Source organism: Sinocyclocheilus grahami, unplaced genomic scaffold, assembly GCF_001515645.1.
Source record: "Sinocyclocheilus grahami isolate Dianchi unplaced genomic scaffold, SAMN03320097.WGS_v1.1 scaffold124.1, whole genome shotgun sequence".
Lineage (NCBI taxonomy): Eukaryota > Metazoa > Chordata > Actinopteri > Cypriniformes > Cyprinidae > Sinocyclocheilus > Sinocyclocheilus grahami.
The window spans coordinates 252,583-262,552 of NW_015505303.1; the positions used below are offsets into that span (position 1 = coordinate 252,583).

The 9,970-nt window shown below is 37.2% G+C and overlaps 2 protein-coding genes across 2 annotated transcripts; both read right to left on the minus strand.

Moving 5' to 3' along the window:
• Positions 1 to 207: 207 nt before the first annotated feature.
• LOC107590037 (H/ACA ribonucleoprotein complex subunit 2-like protein) lies at positions 208 to 1,460 on the minus strand. The gene is made up of 4 exons (XM_016278636.1): positions 1,207 to 1,460; positions 983 to 1,052; positions 783 to 888; positions 208 to 703 (listed from the first exon to the last, which is right to left on the minus strand). The coding sequence occupies exons 1-4, from the start codon at positions 1,355 to 1,357 to the stop codon at positions 578 to 580; spliced, it is 453 nt and encodes a 150-aa protein (XP_016134122.1). The 5' UTR covers positions 1,358 to 1,460; the 3' UTR covers positions 208 to 577.
• Positions 1,461 to 1,538: 78 nt separating this feature from the next.
• On the minus strand, positions 1,539 to 8,633 carry grpel2 (GrpE-like 2, mitochondrial). Its single transcript, XM_016278635.1, has 4 exons — positions 8,510 to 8,633; positions 4,539 to 4,698; positions 2,914 to 2,995; positions 1,539 to 2,824 (listed from the first exon to the last, which is right to left on the minus strand). Exons 1-4 carry the CDS (start codon positions 8,584 to 8,586, stop codon positions 2,499 to 2,501), a joined length of 645 nt encoding a protein of 214 aa, XP_016134121.1. The 5' UTR covers positions 8,587 to 8,633; the 3' UTR covers positions 1,539 to 2,498.
• Positions 8,634 to 9,970: the final 1,337 nt, after the last annotated feature.

The window sequence follows — 9,970 nt, forward strand, 5'->3', positions numbered from 1 at the left end:
ATACATAAAGGAAACATAATAGACAGCAGGCAGACAGATCGCATGACATTCTATGCAGAATGCATTCTATTTTTGTGCATTCCATCTGATTTTTCCAAGTTCATAGCACTGTATTTTAAAATTAAACATGCCAGACTTTATGAATAGAAATTGCAAAACCAGTTATCAAGACCAAGGAAACCAGATAATGTGAGACGGTATTTAAAAAAAAGAGAAAAAGTTTATTTTGACATCACTTGGAGCTCTCTGGGGTCCACTGCCCCAAAGCAGTTATGAAAAATGAAAAGCAAACCAATCAATACATGAAGCATAAGGGAGATCAAGAGTGTCAAATACTGAGAAACACAACAGGCTGAACAACAGCTCCATCCACTATGTTACACAACATCACATTACCTGCTATCATACATTCGTGCTTCTTTCTGCTAATGAAGTCCACAGAATTGGTTTCAGTCTCTAAATGACATGACAGATGCACAGGTGAACATGAACACCATCCAAAGTCACTCACAGCCATTCGAACTTGATTTGATATATTCACTCGTCTTTAAAAAAAATACAAAACATTCAAGTGTCGTCAGATTGGTTTGGGCAGAGACGTGACTTCCTCCAGACACTCATCATAGGCCTCTTTATATTCATCATGAGGTTTGACCATGATAACACAGGTGGGACGCTTCGATCCAGCTGATGAGCCCAAATCCTGCAGAAGGGGGAAACAAGCACATGAGTATTGGAACACTGATTTAGAAATATTTAGTATAGCGTTCTGATGAACTTACAACTTTAGATGGCACATAAGCATAGGGCAGGTTTCGGTCTTCACACATGATTGGTAAGTGGCAATACACTTCGATGGGAAGAGTGTCTCCAGCTAACACCACAATACTACAAGATGACAGAAAATGTGTTCAAATAACAACCATTAACGTGGGGTGGACTGAATGATGCCGAAACATGAGGAAAAGAAACCTCGCCTTACCCCTTCTCTCCTTTGTTGAGAAATTTCTGTACCTCTTTTACTCCTCGTCGGATCTGTTTGATTTTAGCCGCTTTGTAAAATAATTAAGAACATTTATAATGAATACCTGACTGCAACCACGTGGCTGTTTCTTCAACGATGAAACAGCCAGATTTAATACATTTGATTCAGATTCGAATGTGCTACAGCTTAGTTATAGAAAATAGTTTTTGAAACACGTTTACCTTTTTTGACGCACTTGTAGAGCTTTTTGCTTAGTTTACGCGATGCAAGCGGGTTTGCGATTGGGTTTACATTAGCTATTAATTCTTGATAGGATTTCTCCGTTCCTCCGGTCTCCTCCTCGACAGTTTTCTCCTTCTTTACCTTCGTCATGTCTCGCTTTAATGTGAAACAAACTTGAGGGCGATTTTTCTGTTGCTGGAGAACACACGTGCAGCAACTCTAACCGCACTTCCGGTGTTTGGTTTTTCACACGCGGCATTAACTGTGAGCAACATTCGTAAACAGTGACCCCTTGTGCACAGAATGAACAAATTAGGAGATTTTATTCAATCAAAACGTCTGCCTCGCACACATACACTCAAAACTAATCGTCTGCAACATTTACAAAGAATACTACTGTAAAAACCTTAGTTTAAAGAAAACAGCTTACAGTTTTTGTTCTCGGCTACAAAAAAAAACTAGCAGGGAAAACTATTACAAACAAAATAAATACATATAAATACTTATGTTCATTTTATCTCCCAAATACCATTCAGTTCGATTCCACTTTGGATGCATGTGAAAATTCTCCCCTCAAAAAGAGAAATCTTTTAGCATTTGTTTTGGGTACTGGTGGCCTTTAACACTTACTTGACATTTCACAACAGAACAGTCAGACCTTCTGGTAAGGTTAAAATAACATTCTATGCATTAACATTAGTTTAACGTTAAAACTAACTAATATAAAGTAGAATGAACAGTATATTCTTAAATTAACATTACTCAAGATCAGAGAATGCTGTAAGCATGGCTGTTCATTGTTAATTCATGATAGCTACTTCATTAACTAGTGTTAAACATATAGAATCTTATTATAAAAAGTGTTACTTTCTTATAAAAGTCATTACTGATTTATCCCTTAAGCTCCAAAACTACTAATCACTTACATAAACCACCATGAGAAGGGTGTAAAGTGCATTTTCCGGGTCAACTTAACACTACGATTCTTATTACACTACAAATGTAGTGTCTTTAACACACAAAAGACAATAATGAATCTTTCCAAACATTAAATGGGCACTGGACATTCTGTAAATTGGGGAGTTCAAAACTAAAACAAAAAAAGCCTGATTGTGTAGATTACACGTTAGGGGGGGAAAAAATTATAAATGCATATATATAACCATTACTTCAAAGAGTAAGTCAAACATGTAGTTGTCTAGAGATGCAAGAACAATGGTATCTAAGGTACATACTAAGAGAGAGAGAGTGTAAAAAAACCTAAGCGGGACAGGACTGAACTAAGGTCCTGTCACTGCTCCTGTGTCTTCACAGCTATACCCACATGGGCATGGCGAATGGTACGTCCATGCAGCATGTAACCGTCTTGCTTCACCACAGCTATGGTGCCAGGCTCCACTCCCTCTGCTGGAGTATGACAGACTATTTCATGCTGATATGGGTCGTAGTTGGATCCCACAGGGCTCATCTTCTCCAGTCCATGCTTGGTGAAGATGTCCTGCAGCCGTCCCTGTATGTGTGCCATGCATTGTGTCAGCTGCTGTACTCCATCTCCCTCCTCAACCTTCTCTAACAGGTCTGCCACCTCCACAATGTCACGGCAGAAACTCTGAATCCCTATAGGAGGAGCGTAATGTTTAATGGAATGCTGCTTTAATAATGCAATGCGAACAGCTATAATGTGTAGCTAAATTAAAGTAGGTTACCAAATAGTTTGGCGTCCTCAACAAATTTCTGTGTTCTTCTTCTAACATTGTCAGAGTCAGCTAGGGCTCGTTTGTATCGCTCCTGTGAAAATAACAAAAAGTGAGTAATAATTACCGTAAGAAAAAAGCAAAAACAACCAAATTACAAATATAACACTGATTAAAACTAATGGCCATTATAATTTAATTATAGCAATTAAAGGGATAGTTTACCCAAAAATGAAACTTCTGTCATTAATTACTCACCCTCATGTCGTTCCACACCACAGACCTTCGTTCATCTTCAGAACACAAATTAAGATATTTTTGATGGAATCCGAGAGCTCTCTGACCCTCCCATAGACAGCCAGGGTCCTAACATGATCAAGGCTCAGAAACGTAGCAAGGACATCGTTAAAATAATCCATGTGACATCAGGGGTTCAACAGTAATTTTAAGAAGATAAAATTAACGTTTTTATTCAACAACTCGTCTCCTCTGCAAAATAGGTGATACTCTCCAAAATGGCGCTATAGAGTGACGCGGAGGAGACGAATTGAATAAAATCTTTATTTTTGTTTTCTTTGTGCATAAAAAGTATTCTCGCAGCTTCGTAAAATTACGGCTGAACCACTGATGTCACATGGATTATTTTAATGATCTCCTTGCTACGTTTCTAGACCCTTGCTGTCTATGCAGGGTCAGAGAGCTCTCAGATTCCATCAAAAATCTTAATTTGTGTTCCGAAGATGAACGGAAGTCTTACGGGTTTGGAACGACATGAGGGTGAGAAATCAATGACAGAAGTTTCATTTTTGGGTGAACTATCCCTTTAAGTAAAACTGTGTAATTACAAAGTATTTGTTTACGATGCATTCTTAATATTCACTAAAATGGTGCATTATCAATGAAACTGACCATTGAAAATGCTCTCAAAATGACCAAATACTGACCGGGTCACTGAAGCAGTTGATAATTATCCCTTATTAATGCTGCATTTACTCCAGAACACCATATAAATATATATTTAAACTCTAAATGAGTGTTGTTGTTTTTTTTCAATAAATGTGTTTGGTTTCTTACAAAGCTACAATAACTTACAAATACCCTTTTTCCACCAGAATGGTTCACGTTCTGAAGCCAGAGTCCGTTCTTGGCTTGAGGAACGAATGATGATGCAATGCTGGTACGTGTTGTTTACCTGACTATAAACAGTCAAAAAACAAACAGTGCTTGACCTGCTGTTTGTGCGGGCAGTTCAGCACTTCTGTTTTGGTGTTCACAGTACTTGAAGTGATTCTAGCATACTGGCAGATTGCGTAAACTGCTGGTGCTCTGCTATCTGCTCTTTTTGAAGGGATACATTGAAACTGAAGGTATAAATTAATTTGCTCTTTCGCACGTCTCGCTCAGAGTGAAATAGTGCATCATTACATTGCTCAAGAATGCCATAGGCAGTATTAGCACTTCTCCACCCACCAGCAGATTTTCAGGGCTTGAGTTGAAATGATCTTTCCAGCCCAGAACCCCCCTTTTTGCAGTGGAAATGCACAGAGTGGTTTGAGAACAGACACAGGCTGGAAACCCACAGTGGAACCATGTTGATGGACGGACAAGAGATAAAACAGTACCAAATGTGAACTTACTGTGAGGTCGTGAACCTGCTCTTCCAGTTTTCTAGCTCTCGTCTCTAAGGTCCTGACATGCGTCACAGAGTGACTGTGGTCGTCATCTCCATCGTCACCATGGCAGTCATCACCAGCACTACGATGTTCCGCTGCAGTGCTGAAGAGGCCTACGACGGACCTGGAGGAAAGAAAAAAAGAAAACTGTTGTCAAATGCTCAGTGTGATCCCCACTTCAAAGGCCCAATCCCAATTCTATTTTATACCCCTTCTCCTTGTCCCTTGAAACAGAGTGTCATGGGGTAGGGGTGAAAATATTCCCCTAAGAATTGGGACACCACTACTATACCGTCACACGTCATCATACGTCGTCTAGCTCCTATAATACACACACCTATACTGGTGTGCATTAGAGCCTTTAATTACCGTTCTATATTAATGCGCTGCTTACTGACACACACATCAGAGATCGCGCAGCTCACACATCCATGAGCAAAGAAACTTGTTAACGCTGCCCAACGACTTCTATTAATAACAGTTCAAATACTGAATCGCTACATTGTATTTTCCAGCAACGAGAGGATAAAATCGCTGTTTTTGAATTAAACTCACTCTAAAAAGAGAAACGCGCATATACACGCAACTTTCATCTCTCTCTCTCTCGAACTGACAATATTTGAGAAAAGGGTTTAACAATTTCTAATTATTGGGCGGACTTGCCTCCCTCAATGTCTATGGTGGTTATCGCCCTGATCAGACATGAAAAAATGTTGTGGCACTATCGTGCAGTCTGTAATGATATGACGTTAGCAAACTTTAGCGATTTTTTGCAAACATTTCTTTAAGTAACATGACCATAAATATGAACTCACGATTGAATGTAACATAAAACAAATTATTACTTTTTGTTCAAATCTTTATTAATGCCAAAAGTGCTTACATTTATGCATCTTTTTGTTTGCTCGGGCAGCCATGTTGCCGCTGAAGCCGGTTTACGCTGAGATAATTCATTTCATACCCCTTCGTTTGAAGTGTGGTCCCGAAAAATCTTTGTTTGAAGGGCTATCTGGCCCTTCCCCTACCCCTACCCCTCCAACCAAAAGAGAATTGAGACACCCCTACCCCTTCACGTGAATGCACGTGAATTCCCCTGCGCGGAAAGGGGAAGGGGTAGAAATGGGATTGGGTCAAAGTGTGCTTAATCTCATCAATGAGATTATTAAATAGCTGACAAAAATGTTGCAATAATCCACAAGTAATTTACATAACTCCAGTTCAATAATTAGCATCTTGTTAAGTAAAAAGTAAGAAACTAATGCATCATTAAGGCGTTTTACCTTTAAACCTTCTGGCCAAAATGGAAGTCTATAAACCATAAAAAATGCATTCTCCAATGAAAGTTAATCCCCTTTTGTCCTTTTGCTTAATCTGTGCATATTTCACTCCTGATTCAGAGGAGACAACATTGGAGAAAGCAATATTATGGATAATTTTTCCAGAACCAAGGGTTGAGTTAAAAAGGTGGATTCAAATAAAAAAAAAAATTTTACGTGTAGCTGATGAACAGGAGTCATGTGGATTACTTGTGGATTATTATGTTCTTATCTAGGGATGCACTGAATATTCAGCAACCGAAATAATATGTACCGAACAATGACTAACGCAATCAAATAGAGGCACTCACTAATGCAGCAAACATGTCGGCAGTGTTAAAGCATTTAAAACTATCAGAGAAAGACACAAATCATTACAAGCACCGACAGCGAGAGACTGTTTAGTGCTGCGTCACATGTCTCCGATGAGAAGAAGAGGTGGCTAATGCTGGTGTTTAGGTTACTGTATGATGATTGAAATTGCGAAATTACCTTTTAAACTATTAGTAAATAAACTGCAGAATGTTATATTTTCTAATGCACACACGAATTGCATGTATTCTGACAGCGCTGCACGAGCTCGCGGCACCAGGGTTCAAAGTCCGAAGCGTTAAGAAAATCTGCGCTGAACTTGTTACTCGTCAGTTGCTCAGTAACGTTTTTGTGAATTTCTTTTAAAGGCATGTGACAATGTGATACGTGCGACAAACATCTTCCTAAATTCGTAATGAGAATCATTTATAAATCTGCATGCTGTTGTCAACAAAAAGAAGCACCGAGATCTTCCTACGGGTTTCTGCCAAAATAAAAGCCGAGAAAAAGCAACAACTCTATCAACATTCATAAATTATAGTATTGTAATTTTACTGTCGTTCTGTAAAATAAAATAAGACAATAATAATGATAATAATAATTACCCTACAACAGCTCTATTAATACATTTATTATAACATTCACACATAGTGTTCAAATTGGGATCTGTAATATATTCTAATGTTTTAAAAGAAATCTTATCTGCTCAGCAACTTATTAATTTTAAGTTAAATTGTGCTTTGTTGGTATAGTGTCTGCTAGAACGTAAAAAAAAATTGTTCAGTGTTAAGTAAATATTTTTAAATGGTTGTTTTGTAATTTATTTTTTTATTTGAAAAGCAGGACAAAACAGTAAAAAGCACATTTTGGCAATTTAATTAATGCAATGGTGAAAAAAAAATGGGGGAAAATGTGAAAAACTGTGTTCGGTATTCAGCCAAGAATTTTCATTTCGGTGCTCTATTGGTGAGCTAGTGGTAAACTAAAATGCTAAAATTGATGTTAAATTTCTCCAAATCTGTTCTGATGAAGAAACTGCCTCATTTAGATCTTGGATGGCCTGAAGGTGAGCAACTTTTATTTTTTGTTTACTTATTTGATTAACTATTTACAGGATTGTGGTATTTAGCCTTGTGTTGAGCATAATCGTGTAACACGTTTCTTTATAACATTTTCTGCTTAAAAATATCTGATTGACAAATTAATATTACATGAAACCAGTACAAAAAAAAAAATCTTTAGTACTTCACATTTGCTGTTCTTTATGGTAGGATTCAATAGATGTAAAGGCCGATCAAGCCAAAAGGCCACTTGGATAATACCCCCCCCCCCAAAAAAAACACTACAGTACTTGTCTTGTAATGCCACCACAAATTGTTCGGCATGTAATAATTTGCAGCCCCGTTTTAGTTTTATAACCACAACTTAAATAAAAAAGGGAATGAATTAGCACATGTTCACAATTTACCTAAAACAAGCAAACAAATGACTAAATCATGGGGTTTTGTTGCATCTTGTCATGTGCGGCCACACACATTATATTTTACACAAAGTGTTAATAAATATTAAATAGATAAATCATTTGATTAATGAATCAATTCAATGTGGGTTCAATTTGATCCAAAATCACAGATGGCTGCACTTTCTTGGGACAATAGGAGAGTTGATTTGACCAGTTTACATCGGTATGTGCCTCGAACAAAGAGAATCCACAGGAATGCAATAAAAGCCATTCATCATCACGAATAATTACACGTTTAGTCCGTTTAACATGTAACGTTATAGTTGTGAAAGTAAATGAGCCGTAGGATTGAGGAGTTAAACAACGGAAAGTAAAGTTTTGAAAACACTAAACAACCCCTTAAATAGAAGAAAATCCACCAGAGTGCTTGCCGATGTACTTACTATGATATCTGATACTGTTTTAATACAGGTTGTAATAGTATTGTTACATTCAATAGCCCGTAACTAAGAAAAGACTGAACGTTAAAGCAAAACACAGATGTGATATTAATAAAGCTGACAGATGTGATTGATGGACAATCTTGCTAAACAATTTTAAACACGATATAAACTACCAAACGACCCACGGTCGACGTGTTCGTCGTTTCTGAACAAATTTAAACTCGTCTGGGTTATATTTATTGGTTAGATTGCGGTTTGAGTCCCGCTAAACCGTTAGCCAGTTAGCAGCGACGCTAACCCCACAACACTTTAAACGGTTAAAATGGCGATACTCTTAACAAAACCGTTTTTCTAATTTTATTAGCACATTTGTCTGAATATTACGCTTTATTCCGGCTATACCTGTTGACTGCACTTGGCGTTAACCTGCACAAATCGATGGGATATCTTCTCGTTACGGACAGAAAGCGTACGGCCATTTCCTCAGTGGCTTCTTGTGTGGTCGGGAGCGCGTGACCTGCTCGACGAGTCACTGTTTAGAATCACTGAGTCGATTCACTAAAACGACTCTGAATCGCGCCTTCCTGCTTCTGCAAAGAATTAAAATCCTGCATATACTGCGAATGTATTTTTCATTATAAAACCATCAGTTCAGACGGGTGTTTTTGTTCTTCTGTACTGTATTTTACTGATTGAACGTTTTAGTAAACACGATAATCTGCTTCAGGGGGCTGTAAAGCTTTTGTGCCTCAGGCAAGGACCACCCACCTAGACTCCCAGCCTGCTTAAAGACCCCCTAATATAAAGCTTAATTTTATTTGTATAAAAAAAAATACTAACATTAACAAAAAAATGAAGAAATCAGTACTTAGCATTATTCATGTTGAGAAATAAATATGTGAATTATTTTAGTTTTTTAATGAAAACTCCCCCCTGCACGAACCCATAGGGGTCTATGGACCCCCTGTTGAATACCCTAGATCTGCTTGATATATTATTGATGATTATATATTACATAAATGCTGGTAACTCGATGTCTTTTTCCTCAGTTCACAGTTTTTAGAAGCAAAGCCCATTTTAGTTGACATTATTACAGTGTAATTCACGATTAAATTGAAAAAAAAAAACAAAAAAAAACATTTGTTTAAATAAACAGAACTCCAACAAAGCCATTTTGAACACACTTTTTATTACGAACAATTACCTAGATGTTGCAAAGGAAAAAAACAATGATTATTTTCTTTAGACTGGTTTATGTACAAAATAGAAATAAATAAAATCTGGTAAATTAAGTGCCCTAGTGTTAACAAAAGGGAAAATCCTTTGAATGCAGTTCAGTTTCACATAACATGTAAAAGAGAGAAGGTGCGTCCCAAATCGCGTACTTATGCACTATTCTATGACGTTTTGTAGTAATTTTTCCTCAGTTCACAGTTTTTAGAAGCAAAGCCCATTTTAGTTGACATTATTACAGTGTAATTCACGATTAAATTGAAAAAAAAAACAAAAAAAAACATTTGTTTAAATAAACAGAACTCCAACAAAGCCATTTTGAACACACTTTTTATTACGAACAATTACCTAGATGTTGCAAAGGAAAAAAACAATGATTATTTTCTTTAGACTGGTTTATGTACAAAATAGAAATAAATAAAATCTGGTAAATTAAGTGCCCTAGTGTTAACAAAAGGGAAAATCCTTTGAATGCAGTTCAGTTTCACATAACATGTAAAAGAGAGAAGGTGCGTCCCAAATCGCGTACTTATGCACTATTCTATGACGTTTTGTAGTATAAATAGTGTGTAGTGTGTTCACTGAAAATTCCAAAAAGAACAAAAGTGCACTATAAACACCCGGATGATG

Coding starts and splice junctions, on each gene's coding strand:
- LOC107590037 (XM_016278636.1), bottom strand. CDS start 1,357: ATGACGAAGGTAAAGAAGGAGAAAACTGTCGAGGAGGAGACCGGAGGA. Junction 1,053..1,206: donor CTACAAGTGCGTCAAAAAAG/GTAAACGTGTTT, acceptor TATTTTACAAAG/CGGCTAAAATCAAACAGATC. Junction 889..982: donor CTCAACAAAGGAGAGAAGGG/GTAAGGCGAGGT, acceptor GTCATCTTGTAG/TATTGTGGTGTTAGCTGGAG.
- grpel2 (XM_016278635.1), bottom strand. CDS start 8,586: ATGGCCGTACGCTTTCTGTCCGTAACGAGAAGATATCCCATCGATTTG. Junction 4,699..8,509: donor ACGCCAAGTGCAGTCAACAG/GTATAGCCGGAA, acceptor TCTTTCCTCCAG/GTCCGTCGTAGGCCTCTTCA. Junction 2,825..2,913: donor TGAGGACGCCAAACTATTTG/GTAACCTACTTT, acceptor CTCCTCCTATAG/GGATTCAGAGTTTCTGCCGT.